Source organism: Aphelocoma coerulescens, chromosome 20 (assembly GCF_041296385.1).
Source record: "Aphelocoma coerulescens isolate FSJ_1873_10779 chromosome 20, UR_Acoe_1.0, whole genome shotgun sequence".
Classification (NCBI taxonomy): Eukaryota; Metazoa; Chordata; class Aves; order Passeriformes; family Corvidae; genus Aphelocoma; species Aphelocoma coerulescens.
The window spans coordinates 4,588,747-4,604,464 of record NC_091033.1 but is presented as its reverse complement, the minus strand read 5'-3'; the positions used below and the strand labels follow the sequence as shown (position 1 = coordinate 4,604,464).

General features: G+C 44.8%; 1 protein-coding gene across 3 annotated transcripts in view; it reads right to left on the bottom strand.

Moving 5' to 3' along the window:
- Window positions 1-15,718, bottom strand: part of PTPRT (protein tyrosine phosphatase receptor type T) — a 468,237-nt gene that overhangs the window by 86,748 nt on the left and 365,771 nt on the right. For all 3 annotated transcript variants that reach the window (XM_069033796.1, XM_069033797.1, XM_069033798.1), the window contains 2 exons: window positions 10,956-11,229; window positions 2,520-2,556 (listed from right to left, as the gene is read on the bottom strand). In XM_069033796.1, coding sequence (XP_068889897.1) covers window positions 2,520-2,556; window positions 10,956-11,229 — 311 coding nt within the window. The remainder of the gene's footprint in view (window positions 1-2,519; window positions 2,557-10,955; window positions 11,230-15,718) is intronic.

Genomic DNA, 15,718 nt, shown 5'->3' with positions numbered 1-15,718 from the left:
GGCCCCTTTATCCATATGGAGTTAATGCATGGTGGGAATGCAGCCTCAGGACGTGTGGAAGTCTGAAACTATGGGAAAGCTCACAGAACCACTTTGCTCAGCTGTTGCTCAGCTGCTGGCCCTGTCCAGGTGCCAGCAGTGGCAGGTCCTGTGACTTTATCAACCCCAGCTTGTGGCGCTGCCTTGCCTGCGAGCTGCACCCAGCACTGCTCCTTTGGAGAGCTAAACCTGCCTCAAACCAGCCACAGCTGGGGCCGTGCTGAGGGCCAGGCACTGGGAGTTACAGCACTGCAATTCAGAGTGAGGGCAAGAGGAAAAGAATTTCCACAGAGATTTCTGCACTCCACACAGAGGAATAAGGCATCTACCTATAAGTCAAAAGTGATACGAATCAAAAGTGATATAAATCAAAAGTGATATGAATTGAGACAGCGAGAATAAACACTAGAACTACCATCATTTCTTGTCCTTTTCCATTCAAGTCAATAAAGAAAAAGCTAAAGAATAAGATCACCAAAAAGCAGTGGCTCTAGACATCCTCAGGCTCTACCCATCTCTTTTGTATCTCTTATTAAATTAATCCTAGCAGGAGATTATTTTTTAAAAAGAGATGGCATTCAGAAACAACAGAATGAGGGTGGCTCATTGACTGGGTGGCTCAGTGACTCTTGCTGGTGATCTAACAAAGTTAGTGAAAATTATCTCAGTTTGCAGAAGTCAACTGAAGGTCACTTATGGGACACTTTGCTGACATACCCAAATCAGAGAGTGCACACAAAATCATGCCAGAATGGGATTTTTCAAACTATTTTCTTTCGAATAGTCACAGAACAAATATATTTCCTGCTAGCATGACAACATTCTTCCACAGCTCCAGAAAAATGAACAACTGAAATGGAAGGAACTACAGGTTTCCAAAAGTTAATTAGTCCAGTATCTCTGATCTCCTGAAGAGACTATGCTATTGGAAAAGCTTGTGGAGATTAATTTCACCCAGTCCTGCTCTTGCTCTTTCTACCACCAGAAAGCCAAAATCAGGTACTTGAAATGGTCACATCACTACCAGATGGGAAAACTGGAGAGGAAGGAGACACATAGACCAAGACACATAGAATGCTTGTAACCCAGAGAATGAATTAAATAAAGATTTTACATGGAACTTTTAAACAGGAAAGGAACAAGAGGATATGGGGAGCACCAGAGCCACAGATGAGAAGGAGAAAGGGGAGAAATGGCTCCTCCTCCTCAGCTTTCAGTGGTGACACAACTGCTTACAGCCCCACCAGTCTGCATTACCAAGTCTGGGCAGGGAAAACAGCAGCACAGTGGGAACCTCACACAGCACCTGCCACACACAGCACCCCAGTGCCTGGCTGTCTCTGACAGCCTGGGGACGTCTCCAGATGTGGAGATGGAAGAATCTTCTTCTGCTATCCAGTGGCTAATGGGGTTTCTTTGAGCCCTCCCAACTCCTCTTCAAGTGCAGATGCAGAAAGGACCAGGAGAAAGGACCTTGAAGTCATTACCTTCTGCCACAAGTCAGAAAGGAATGAAAAGACTAGAAAAAAATGGGATGGTTCCTCAAGGATTTTTGGGTTCCTGCCAATTTTGGTGAACTCTCCAGAGCCTCCACAGGCAGCCATGCAGGTCTTGCACTCTGGCTGCTTTGCTGTCATGTGAAAGCTGGCCAAGCTAAGGTTGGGAATGGGGAGTCATCTGTAGCACAGCCCATGGCAGTACCCCAGCATTTCCCTACAGCTCCTTGGGAGACTACAACATGTGCTGGGGAAATCTTTTTACAGCTACTCCTCTGTGTTACAAATAAATTGGTGTCTGATATCTTTTCTGGAGAAGTAGCCCCTGGGGTGACTTTGAAATCTTTAGAAGAGTTAAAAGCAGCTGTAAACACTGAGAAGGAGCTTAGACACTCTCACTGTTGGTCCCTCAAGAGCTACACCTTGTGAACCACCCTGGGGCTGTTTGTCTCAGGTTTGCTCACTGAGGGCTGTGTGACCCATCAGCTTGGTCTGTTCTGAGCTCACCACAGCGAAAATCAGGAACGCTCTCTCCTAGTTTGTTCAATTATACCATGAAAATGCAGTGATGTAAGAATTGTGCCCCGCTGTGTACAAGGTTAGGCTTACATGAGATCTCCTCTTATCTACTTTGTACAGTTGTGGAGAGAACAAATTGAATAGGAAGTCAATGTCACTTTTTCAGTGATGTTCTGCCAACAGCAAGAACAGTCCTCAGGACAGAAAAGCTGTCAACAGAATGAGGGAAAGGAGGAACCACAGAGAATTATACCCTGCGTTAAAAAAATAACAGAGGCCACAAATATAGTGGAGTGGTCCTGGAAATGGTTGTTCTGCCTTTGCAATCTTCCTTTTAAAAAATATAAAATAAAAGAGGAAATAAAGAGGCTGGTTCTTTGGCTAGGAACTGTAATCAAGTTGTGCCACCACTGCAGTTTTTACATTTCTGGCATTGTGTTTTGCAGGAAAGAGAGACCCACATACCTTTTGTTGCAAGCCGGACACAGTTGATTTTTGTTTCCTGAAAAATAAAAAACACAAGAAAAATATATAGGAAAACATCACAGTGTGTAATTTGCCCATCTACAATAAATACACATTCCTTTTAAAAGCTACTAAAAATATATGTATCTTTTCTTGCACTTCATCCTTGAAAATACCACCAACAGTTTTTGTTGCATAAAACACTCCACACTACTGGACTTGCCTGCAGTTGGTTCTCTTAAGTATTGAAAAGTTGGGAGTGACAACACATTTCTCCACGCTCCATGTGTGAGTGATGGGTCCCACGTAAGTGCCTGATTAGCTAATAGAATTTCCCAGTTAAATGACCTGCTCTGTAATAGACTGACAAGCCTTGGGTCAAAAGCACACGCCACTGTACATCTCATTTTCATGCACCATTACTGCAAATTTTGCAAATTGGGTATTTATTTAAACACATGGCAAACAGACACCAAAGAAGTCATCTGAATATTTCAGCTCTCTGATGGATGTGGAGCAGACCAGCATTCTGTGCTGCTGCCTCTGCCAAACAAGCTGTTCTAACAACCCTCACCACTGCAGCTCCTCATTGCAGAGCTGGGACAAAACCCAACGCTTTGTGTTCAACCCACCCAGGAGCCTGCAGAGCTGCAGAAACAGGATTTGGATCTGAATGTTGTATTTGGCTTCACGAACAGCTCAAACTCGGCAGCTTTCTCAGGCCACCTCCGCTGCAAACACAACCTTTGTGGAGTCCCCAGCTCCTCATTGCACAGCCCTTCCTGGCAGGCGTTGCTGCTGTCCAGCCTGACTGCCATCCAAACAGGAATGTGCTGCTTGGTTGAAGAGCTGCCTCTGTCAGGCACTAATCTGCTGCAGGCTTTGCAGAGCTCTTTATGCCTCTACATGTCTCAGGTGTAATGAATCCAGCATAAATTACTGTGTTAACAATGCTCTATTAATATGGATGCTGTCTGTGCTCTGGAAACAACAACCCAGCAAAGCACTGCTGAGCACCTCCTCCCGTCCTCAAACACCTGGCCAAACCTTGTGGAAATCTGAATTTGCTCTTGGAGAAAATTGCTCTGTCTGTGACAAATCCTCCCTGGCTGGAGCAGACACACCCAGCCCCACTGTGCCTTTCTCCTCACACTTTTGTTGCTCATAGGAAGGGGATGATTGCAGAATCCATGCAGGGAAATATGGGACTCACAGGAGCAATTCCCTCTGATGCCTTTCTATGATGCTACACAATCTGGATATAAGCCCCTCTGTGCAGTCTAAAAACAACGAGATGCTCAGAAGGACAAACCCTCCCTTTGACTTTGCCTTCAAACTCTCTGAAGGAATTCCTGGGCCCCTGAGGACAAACCATGCCTATTTCCCAGCTGTGTATGCTCCAGAGTGGGACTGAAGCCCTGCTATCCCATTAAACCAGAGACATCTCTTTGGTTACACCCCTTTGTCCCTCAAAAGGCAGCTTCCTTGCACAAGCTGCACAACATTGGCACTGCAAAGCCACCACAGCTGCACACAGAGCTCCCCACTCCCTTCTGCCTAGTGGGTAACGAGTTTGAATTGCCAGATATTCTGGAAATCCAAAGTCTTCATTGCCACTTGTGATGTATGGAGAAGGAAAAACGCAGCTTTGTTTTCAGAGCTGGCTCTGCACATAATGCTGGGAACCAGAACTCAGAGACATCCTGATGTAGTTTCTGATCTACAACAAGGTGACCTGGAAAATCAGCAATGAAGAGTAACATGAAAATAACGGGATAGGATTTCTGCAGTCTAAAGTAGGTGGACGCTTGCTCACATTTTGTTGAGGAAAATTTTCTTGTGTATTTGTTGCTTTCTGCTGGTTTCAGAGTGTAACAGAAAGCTGGAGAAATTAGTCAGTGCTGGAAAAAGAAGTCTAGAGTGATCTCATTTGAATGTGTGGGTATTCCTGCATGAGACCCTCCCATGGGGTGATTTGGGAAGACAGAATTTATTCCACTTGCATCTGCATCCACTGATCGCTGCATTGAGCACAACCACAGCTGTGAGAACTGGCACTGCCAAAAGCAAGGGCTAGAGGAACAAGACGTGGACTTCAGAACTTCATTTCAAATTGCATCTTCTGGGAAGGAAAAGATCAAAGAACCTGCACATACACCAGGCTCCCAGCTCCCAGGGGTGCTGAAGTTTAAAGACTTGAACTTAGTCCATATTCTGGGTTAGGGCTGGATATTGCATTGCTTTCCACTGATCTCCCCACTGCTCATCTCTTTGGTGTCTCATAAAAACGAGATCTCTTTACATTTACTCTACTTTTCTTTGGTTGATACTGAGAATTGTAAGTTTCCATGAGGTTTTTTAACAAGAAACAGAAAAAATAAATAGACTCCCCCCCCCCCCCAAAAAAAAACCCCTCGAACCCAATCCCCCCCAAGCAAACCAGTAAAACCACTTTCCTGCAATCATGTTCATTTTATGAAAAATATTACTTTTGCTTCAAGGTGTTTTCCTGTACACAGTAAAGATCATAGAATGTTAGGGGTTGGAATGAACATTAAAGTGCCATAGGCAGGAACAATGCTTTTTTTTGTTTTCCTAATATATTTTTCCCATCTTTCAATTTGTACACACTACTTCCTGTCCTATCACTGCAAGGTGCTTCTCTTTAACCACCAGCAAAGCAGGAATAAACAATGCAGGTAATTATCAATGATCCATCCAGACTGCTTAAAGCAATGGCAAGAAAAACAATTAAATAAAGGGATAATAATAGAAGTTTTAGAAAAAAAATAATTCCCCAAATTTCAGTCTCTGCATTGCTTCTGAACATTCTTTCAAATGCTGTAACACTTGATTTCCATTTCATGACACCACAGAAGTTTTACAAGGCCTTATATATCTACAACAATCTTAATGATGACCTGAGAGCCTGCATATTCTGCATATCTGTTTCGTATTATGGCTGAACTCACAGGAATAACTTAAATTAAGATGCCAGTACTGCTCCAGCTCTGTATCACTGCCGGGTTGAGGCAGAAATTTTACAGCCAAACAGCAATGGAACAATGTAGGCACATTTTCACTGAGATCCTGGAACAGGAAAATGCTTCATGACTACATCCTGCAGCCTTTGATCCAACCCCCACCTTCCAACATGCTCCATATCCTGAAAGCTCACTGCAAAACAAGCCCATCCACATGTCTACCTCAACCTATCTATGGAGATTTGCTTTCTGGAGCTTATTTACCTATGAGTAAAAGAAGATTACAGTGCACCCTCACTCAAGGCTGAACCCTGACTGTATTTTTAAGTTCACACACCATGGACACTGTGGTTCAGGGTGCTGGCAGCCTGTTCCTGGAGGGAGGACCTGCACCTACCACCAGCACAACGTGGGGACCCTCTGGAGAGAGTCCTGTGCTGAGGAGCTGGGCAAGCCCCCTCTGCCCCCACAACTCCTGCCCACAGCCTGGAAACTGCACACCATGAGCTGCTTTAGCATTCCCCTGAATTTCCAGGGCTTTTAAAAACATTCTTTTAATAGAGCTTTATTCTTCCACTTTAGAAGTGTAGGAGCTGCTGCTGTCTACTAATTACTGAGGTTCCTAAATGCACATTTTTCTCAAGTGAAATGGATGATAACAAGACAAGTTCTGCCTCTGTCTCTTTCAGTGTTTGGATGGGAACAATTTTCCACAGAAAAGGGCTACAAGGGCAGCAGGACATATGTTTATGTGACAGCTGCGTCTTCACAACCTAAAAGGCCACAGGATCTTTTTTCCCCTCTTTTCTTTTAAACTGACAGCTTGCTGTTTACAGACTACGAACAACAATGAAAGCAGCAAAGCTTTTTCCTCCATCTGTTTTCACACCCACCATTTCTCCTTTCCTTTACTATGATGATGACTTTACAGCAGTCAAACAGTGCTTGCCCTGCCTGAAGAACCACCTGCCAGCACCGGTGGGGCCTGCTATCCCCTGATGTGCCACTGGAGCTGCCCTACAACAGGTACAGCTTCATTAGGCAGCTCACACTGGGAACAGGCAATTTTATCTGCTGCTGCTGCTGCATGGACCAAACAAGGAATCACCACTCTTCTCCTCAGCCTCAGTTTCCCACGCCCCAGAGCTATACACGGAGCTTGTTGGCAACCTGCTTCACACAGGGTAGAAGCCATAGGTTTGTCCAATCTTAAGGAATTATTTTTTTGGTCCTCAACAAATTTCTCCTGAGTTCAGGAGAGCTCTAAGTTGTGTGGGGTTTTTTTATCCCATTGCAGCCAGTGGTCTGCAGTCTTAACATGTCTGTGCAGGGTCAATGGACTCCCCTATAATTTTCATTGCCAGCTTCAGGAAACTGCTATTTCCTTCCAGAGACTAAACCAAACCTATTATTGCCTTTGCAATTTTTTAGTATCAGCTTTTTTTAGTATCTGAGTCATTTGGAGAAGGGAGGTTTAACAAACTGGTTGGGGGCTTTTATTATTTACAGTAGGAAGTTATTTCAACGATCTGTAGTTGATCATTGGATACCCACTCCTCTCAACCTCTCAAAAGTGGGGTAGGCTGGAGGAGGATTTTATTTATTATGCAGAAAACACTCAGGTCCACATCCTCTGGTCAACCAGATGTGGAAACAGGGGCTTCCAAAGAGTGAAGTGTTTCCACAGCTGCTTTATTTCTGTGCCAGCAGCTCCAAGATGAGATTAAGAAGGAGTGAATGTAAGTGGATAAACTGTACACCCAAAATCCTCCCAAACACAGAGCTCCCCAAAGCTGGTTAGTAGCTCACAGAAGCAATGCAGGCAACCCTGGTGCCATTTCATCTTTCAGAGCACGGCTCGTGCTGAACTGAAACACCTCCCTGTTTTTTTCATGCCCATCTCCACAGGGATGAATGGCACCTCTCTGCTGGCAGCTCTATCCATACCTCCAAAAAGTCCCAGAGGAATAATGCTGTGTGCTGGGAGTAGACCTGTCAGCATCAAGAAATCCAGCCTCAAGTCCCTTGATAATAATGAGCTGACAAATTGTGCATGTAGTACAAGTCATTAGAGAGGCAAAAAATCAATAGGAATCTCGGTAGAGTCTATCATTCCCTCAAAAAAAATAATATTCTCATTGATTCCTGCAGTGCTACTTTTCACAATTCTCGGTTGAAGACATCAGTCACCTGTTGGACCACCAGGCTGGCAGAGCAGCTGGCAGCATCCCCCACATCATCCCCAGCTGTGTTACACAGGCTCCTGCTCATCTCCCATTTTGAGGGAAAATGGCCAAGAGTTATTGATTGCAACTGCGCCGCTACAGATTTCGTTTTAACTCAATGAAGTAAAATGCACCTCCAGAAAGGATGTTTTTAAGGAGCTCTGGTTTCTGAGCTGCTCAAAAGTCCAGGCAGGTTTCACACAGCAGCCAAAAATTCTCCCCATGGGAGTGTGGTGCTGGATCAGCAACCAGAGACCTGCAGTGAGACAAAGACCTGGGGACAATCAAACCTCTCTCGCTTCAAACTCTGCTGCATTTCAGCTCAGCATCTGGCTGTCAACAGTGCCTAGGAGGGAAATTCACACGATTTGGAAGCGTTTTGTCTAACAAAGCTGAAAACCACTCTGTCTCACACGTGTTCTGCTTAGACTCCTGTCTGGAGGCAGCACCACAGTGACCAAACTGGCCCAAGAGATGGATCCAGGCAGCCACAGCTCTTTCATTCAGACTCTGAGACAAGTAAAACCGTGCACAAGAGAAGGCAGAAAAGCTTCTGCAGCAATTTGCGACACTTGTTTTGCATCCAGCTGTTAATTATGTTCCTTTCAGTGTAACAATCAGAGCTAATGGCTGCAGAGCAGACGGGAACACCAAATGAGCACAACCCTCCATGTACAGAGGAGCTCCAACAATGCAGAACTCCTACAACACTCCTAACCTCCTCCTAATCAAGCTTTTTGACCAAATCCAGGCTGTTTCTTCAAATTAAGCTCTCCCCAGAGCTCTGTGTTTCCAAAGGAAGATGTTCTGGTTCACTGTGGGAAGGCTTCTCATTGCAGGTTCCAGGTGTGGAAAGAAATTTCATCATTCCACAACCGTCAGTGATTAATGAAACTATAGGAAATCCTAATTAAAAAATGAGTGGCAATGTTCTGTTAAGCTTTTCATGGGTAAGGGAACAAAAGGCTCTACTTTAACTGTGCTAAATTGTTATAGTTTCAGGTTTTTTGCAGATGTGTCTTATCAAAATTCATGGAATGGTTTGGGTTGGAAGGGACCTTAAAGATCAACCAGTTCCAGCCCCCTGCCATGGGCAGGGACACCTTCCACTATCCTGGGTTGCTCCAAACCCCATCCAACCTGGCTTTGGACACTTCCAGGGATGGAAATGCCATGGTGCACCCATAATTATTTGTAGGATTTTTTGAAGACCAGCCAAAGCTGCTCAGGTTAAAGACAAGGAAAAACCCAGAACTCTTTAAATACAAATGGTACCTGCAAATAATTCTGGGAGTGGAACAAAAACTTACTATTTACAGCAAAAGACCCTAATATTTGACATGTGGTGTTTAATGATTTTACCAAGAAACAGAAGGGATCACAGCTACTCCTCTGAAGATCCATATTCCACTCTTGGGCATTTCCTCTATACTTTTACCCACACCTCTATCCTTCGAGGATATATAAGCATATACTGTAGAAATATAAATTATTACCACAGGAGGAAGCTGCTTTCTCAAACAGGAATTTACCGTGTCTGGCTGGACACTTCTCATCCTGTCATGAACTGTGTGTTGTTGCATTAAGACTCTTTTGATTAACTTATGCATAAAAAGCCCTTTAGAATCTTGCTCCTGTTAGGACAGCCCAGGCAAGGCATCCTTTTTTGAGTCCTTAGCACCTGCAATGTAGGGTGAGCTGCAACCTGCCTGCTCCAGAGATGCAGGAAAAGCAGGAACACCACTGCTGCCTGAATCCAGAATGCCAAGGGAAGCCTACCTTGCTATTCACACAACCCAGTTATGAATATCATATTGTACTTAAGCAAATAAAGTTCCTTCTTCCCTGGGGATCCATTCACTAGCAATTAACTATCACACATGGGGGAACTAACTAGAAACAGAGAGACATATACATATATTTCACAATTTCCTTTATAAAGGCAAATCCAAAACTGAATTAATTGAGCTGTGCTGGAAGGAAACTGTATTGACTAGAAAGGAAACCAAGGTGAAAACCAGCACAGTGTTGAAGAGGTTTTGTACTTGTCAGCCACACAGCTGAAGCTCTGCAAGAAAATGGTGATAAATGAAGGGTGTAAAGCACTAAGATGTGTTGTGAACACTGGCTGGCACTGCCAGCCTGTGTAACCATCACAGTCCTCTGCAACGTGCAGCTGCATTTCAGGTATAAAAGCCACTAAAGCCTGCACCATTCACCTTTGACTGATTTTTGTAATTTTGCTCTCTCAGGGATGATATTGTAGAGAATTTATCTACGTTAAAATTAAATTCCTGAAAGCACTGGCAAACACACTAAATAATAGCAGACTCTGCTACCCAAATTTGTGAGGCCTTGTTAATGCTCTAAGACTCTTCACGAGGCCAGAGTGGAAAATTCTCGTGTTATGTATTAATGGAAAACAACTGGGGAGTCAAAGGGGAGGAAGGTGATCCATTGAGGCTGGATCTGGCCTGAACACTGCTGAAGTGACCTGAAACAGAAGAGGTAAAAGGTCACAAATTATCCTCAGCTGGAAGAGAAGAGGGAAGAGAGGCCTCCTGTTTTCCTGTGGTGGGATGGGGCCTGTTGTGGCATTGTGTGTTTATCATTTGAGCCTGAGAATAGGGCAGGCTATGTTTCCTGTGCAGTCTGCATTTTAAATCCAGTATCACAGAGCAAAGATATATAAAAATACAGCATTCCAGAGGGGTAGCACAGACATGCAGACAGTCCCCTCTGCAGTACTTGACTTACTCAAGCTGAAATTCCCAACCACAAGTGCTGCATTATGATATGGCCAAGTGCAAACTCCAAGGTAATCCAAATTCATAACATCTCCTCCAAAATCACAAGCACTGTGAACTATCAAGGTATGGCAATTATGTCTTTTAAAAGCACAATAGCCCCTGCTCTGACATTCATGCTTATGGAAGGGTGAAAAAAAAAGTATCTAAATTCTAAGCAGCTCGTTTAGTAAATCACATGGCAACATGTGCCTTTGCAGAATCAGGGTCCTCAACAGATTTCTCATTGGATCTGAGCATCAGAGAGAGATTTGAGTGAAGGACAAGTAATGGCATGCTTGATTTTCATCAGATTTCTGTAAGAGGGTAATAAGAAGGAGAAATTAAACCAGCATCCAATCGAGAAGGAAGAAAAATGATGAGGAGGACAGAGAGAGGCAGCCACATGTACAGATCCAGCTCAGTTTTCCCTGCACTTACTCCATTGGCCTTGCTAAGAGCCTGGAAGTATATGCTGTAGCTTTTCAGGGGGGAAAGGGGAGCATTCCAGTAGCCATTGTAGGTCTTGTTGTCGCCCACGGTGAAGGGCTGTGTGACAGGAAGGTTGATGGGCTTCAGCTCGGCTGCAAAGTAGTGTGGAGAGTCCAGACTGGAGGCATTCTTGTAGCTCACTGGCACAGAGAAGCACTCAATGATGTCTGCAGCTCTCCGGGCTTTCTGCAGCTTCTCCTCCTTGACAACGAGTTGGTAGACGCTGGGAGGGAGAGAGAAAGGTGAGATTAGAGACCCCAGAGCCTTGAATGTCAGGAATCTTTCCAATAAAAGGACAAGAGTAAAGCAAAGTCAGAAACACACAGCTGAGGTGTCCCAGCAGGCACAGCTCCTGGCACACCAGTAGCAGTGGCAGTGGCCACTGAAAGCCACTGTGGGGGCAAGATGCTGGCCATGTGCTCTGTTGGTTTAATTGAGTAAGTCAGGATAAACTTTGGTGAAAGACAGAGCAGATTTCAATCATGTCACTCTCTAGGAAAAGGAGTAACTAATAAAATATCCAGTCTAGAATGAATTTTTAATGTGCTGGATGTGGGGAAGCAGATGGTTTCTCCTGCAGCCACCAAAGTGAAACATGAACTGTTTGCTTGGGCCAAACGCTGACTGCAGTGGAGGAGAGCACAAGCAGGTGGCAATGGTGTCAGGTGCCTTTGGAAATAGTTTCAGGGTGCAAAAACCTGTTTAGGCCAAAAAGAATCTTCTAAGAACATCACTTATTTGGCCCTCCCTCATATCTTGATGTCCACATAAGGACCTGGTGAGGCCCTGGCACAGGCTGGTGAAGCTGTGGCTGCCCCAGCCCTGGGAGTGTCCAAGGCCAGGTTGGACAGGGCTTGGAGCACCCTGGTCTGGTGGAAGGTGTCCTTGCCTGTGGCAGGGGGTTGGAACTGGATGGTCTGTAAGTTTCCTTCCAACCCAAACCATTCTGGGATTCTAGGTTCTCTTTTTGGGGTATCCTGTGACATAGAGTTCTCTAATTCCAAATGGCAAATCTCCTTCTACCTTCTATCCCTCAAGGACTGTTTATGTACTGAGCAGGTGGCTTTACAGCTCTCTCAATCCACTTTTGTTTCAAGAAACAACAACTCCTCATATTCTCTCTGACTCTATGAAATGGTAATCCTTTTGGATTCCTGCTAAGCTTTTGGCCATTATGATATATAATAGCAATCTTGTTATTTCTAGCTTACTATTCCAGGCTCAAAGAGCTTGAGAGGCATTCAAATGCAGTCTGCTTTTTTTTTTTTCTTTCCTCCTCAGGCAGCTAACAAAGCCCTGGAGTTCGATGCTGCTACAGCCCAGGCAGGTTTACTGTCTGTTTAACACCACTCACACACTTGACAAATAAAGATAGGGCTGCAGTCATTTTACTTTGTGTCAGGCTATTCAGATGTGCTGCCCTCACCTGTCTGTGTCAGGCTGGGCCTTTGTTCAGGCAGACAGGGGAGATCGATTCCAAGATTGGGACCAGCCCGCAGTGTATCATTGTCCCGGCTTTCACAGGCTCATTGTTGTAGAAAGATTGGTCTGGGAAATTTCTAGCATAACAATAGCTCATCAATGCTCCTGTGGGAAGCGGGCTTCTGGCACCTCCAGCACGCAGGAGTGAAAGAAGCCCCAGCTCCTGCTTTGAATTCCCAGTTCCTGGGGCCCGTGGGGATCTGGCTCGTGCTCTGCTGACAGCGGGGCGGTCAGGGAGGCACTTGGAAACCATTTGGCTCCCACTGCTAGACACAATCCCAACTAATCTGTACAAGCACGAGCAATTTATGAATTACTCAGTACTGAAGCTGTGCTTACACTGGCATTAGCTAATGTAGCAGGAGCACCAGCTGCATGGACTGCAGCCTTTAATGATGGCCCATCAGTGTTTTGGAAAGCTGTCCTCATCCTACAGTTCATCAGAGCCTTTAATAAAATACTTTAGACCTTCTCTGATATTTATGTTACAATTTCAAAAAGACAAAAACAGGTTTCCAAGCAACACTTTAAGTATTGTCATTGAGGATGTAGTGGGAGCTGTAAGCAAAAGCCTGTTCAATACAAACCCTCTCCTCATCTCAGCGATAGCAACTCTTACTGTGCTGGTTTGGCCACTGTTTACTGAGTGTACATTTGTATTCTGACCCTTCTCTCTGGCAATAGTAATAATCTACACTGCTGGGAAAGTTTGTCATTTTGTTTGTCAGCCATGTGCAAAATTGTAGCTGACACTTTTACAGACATTTGCCCCATGCCTTCTAACCTCAAAACGCTTGGTTTCTGTTTCATCCAATCCTAAACACTTGCATTTTCTTCTTGTGGAAAATGTTTCCTTTAGGTACATACACAAATAAGTATGTATAGACATATACTAATCTCCTGTTATCCTACAAAGAGGCCAAGAACTCCCTCATTCTCTCTCCCCAGCCCTGAGAGTGACACTCATTCTCTTGGTTATCCCACTTGCAAGCCATGAAACCATGGACTGTCTGTCTTTGAAGAAGGGGAGCTCCCAGGGACATGAACTGCCAGGTAACTGAACTCTTTCCCAAACCATTAGAGCACTACAGACACTTTTTTCATCATGAGCAGGAGTTTTGACACATACAGAACCCAGTCACAGATACTTTTTAAACTGAACCCAGTCACAGATGATACTTTTTAAACTGAACCCAGTCACAGATCCGCTTTTGCCTCTCTTCTCTCACATTTTCTCTTTCCCACTTAGCTGTTAACATACTTCTTCCTTTCACAGGGATAACTCACTTTTGTAGTTACCTGATAATTTACGTTTAATGTTTATTCTTTTGAAATTAATCAAGGGTCCTCTGGAAGCACAACAGTGTGTTCATGAACATTCAGCTGGGGTGTAACAATTGTCCCATTTGTGTTCAAGTTAAAATCCTCTTCATCTCCTGCTCAAACCCTGCCTCCTTTTCCTTGGAACAGGTATCTGAGCTAGCACTGCTGTCATTGCTCCTTCTGCCTAAAAAAACCTCCTCTGGTGGCACTTAGGGTGGGGCACTGACTGCTTTCCTGGCATTTTTCTGCTTTATACCCCCACTGACTGACACAGCACCCTCGGCTTTGCTTTGCCTGCTTGGCTTGGGGTCCATCCATCGTCCTTCAGGCTCACTCTCTTCTCTGAGCCTGGTACTGGTCAAGAGGCCACTCTCAAAGGAAGTGGTCAAGCAGCCAAGAGCATGTCTGAGTCCAAAGCTTACTTTGGGCTGAAGATTATCACTCTGAGGTCTGGTTCCCTTTTCAAATGGTTACTCTGGGTCTCACTTTCTGTTTGGATCCCAGTATCTTGATCCATCTAGACCCTCCAGAAGGGCAGGATTCCCAGTTCAACCCAGCAAGGACACAGAGTGCTAAAGACTCTTTTTATTTTTTCCTGTCACTGTTTTTAGGGTTTTTTTTTTTTTTTTTGAGTTATGCTTTGCTCCTCCTGTTTTGTTTACACCTAGGAGCAGAATTTCCCTGTCTGCCTTTAGGTAATTTTCACAGACCAACTTCTCTGCATTAACCAGCGAAGTGCTGCAAAGCACAGCCAGTGCTTCCACACCTGCATTGAGGTGTGGAACAACTTGGAGCAAAACCCCACCAATCCGACACCCAAATGGAATTGCTGTAGGAATTCTGAGTAGCAAATGTCCAATTGCCCACCCTAAAGTTTAGCAAGCCATCTGCATTACTACAACATTCCTCAAAAGAGTAAAACTAATCCAACTTTGCTCAGAAGATGGAAACTTGGGGGGATACACCACAGTCCCCAAGATCGTGGTTGGTCACTGACTCAGGATAAACTTGGTGAGTAGGATCTGCCCTTTTGCCCTGAAAGAGCCCTTCAGCTGCACTCTCATCTCTGGGTCAGGGCTGAGCAGGGTCTACCCTCTGCAGTTTGCTATCCCTGACAATTTTGTAACACCATTACAGCCAAGGGAAAGAAGGAGTAGTATTCCAAAAAGTGGTGCTGGAGGGAAGGATGAAAAAAGCAAGTGAGCAATGGAAATAAGGGAGGAGATCTCCAAACTCTTCTAATAGCTCTTATTCCAGCTACCAGGCAGGAAGTAACACGGATCTCCTGGGGCTCTCCCCATCTCAGGCTTCAAAGCTGCTGCTCCCAGCCAGTATCAGCTAACATGGCTTTCCTGGCAGGAATCAATACCTCGCTGCAAACGCCCAGCTGGAGACAAGTGTCAGTGTCATACATAGAAATGATATTAAAAGAGACAACAAAAACAGAGCCTTAAAACTCCTACACGAGATAACAACTTCAGTGCCAGTGAAATGAAAGATGATACAGCCACACTAACTCCTGCATTCCAGTTTTTAATGTCAGGACACATTTGGAAACACTGCAGTCAAACCCACACATGTATGTGCTGCAGGGCAGTAGTAGCAGGGGGTTTGTGCTGCTCCCGGTGCCACCCCAGCCCGGCTTTGTGCAGTCAAATAATGCTGCTGTCCCCGTGCAAAACACCAGGGGACTGCTTTCCAAACATCCACAGGCTCTGCTCTCCAGAGAGCTCTCGAGGGATTCTCAAATCTGGGCCACAAAACAAATGCCTGACCTCCTAGAAGGCTGGAGAGCTGACTGCCCTGTGTGCAGCTGTACACTCTGATTAGAAAAGGAGGCCAAAACTGGGTTCCTTTATAAATTTCGAAGGTCTTATATAGATAAATCCACATCAATTTAATAGAAG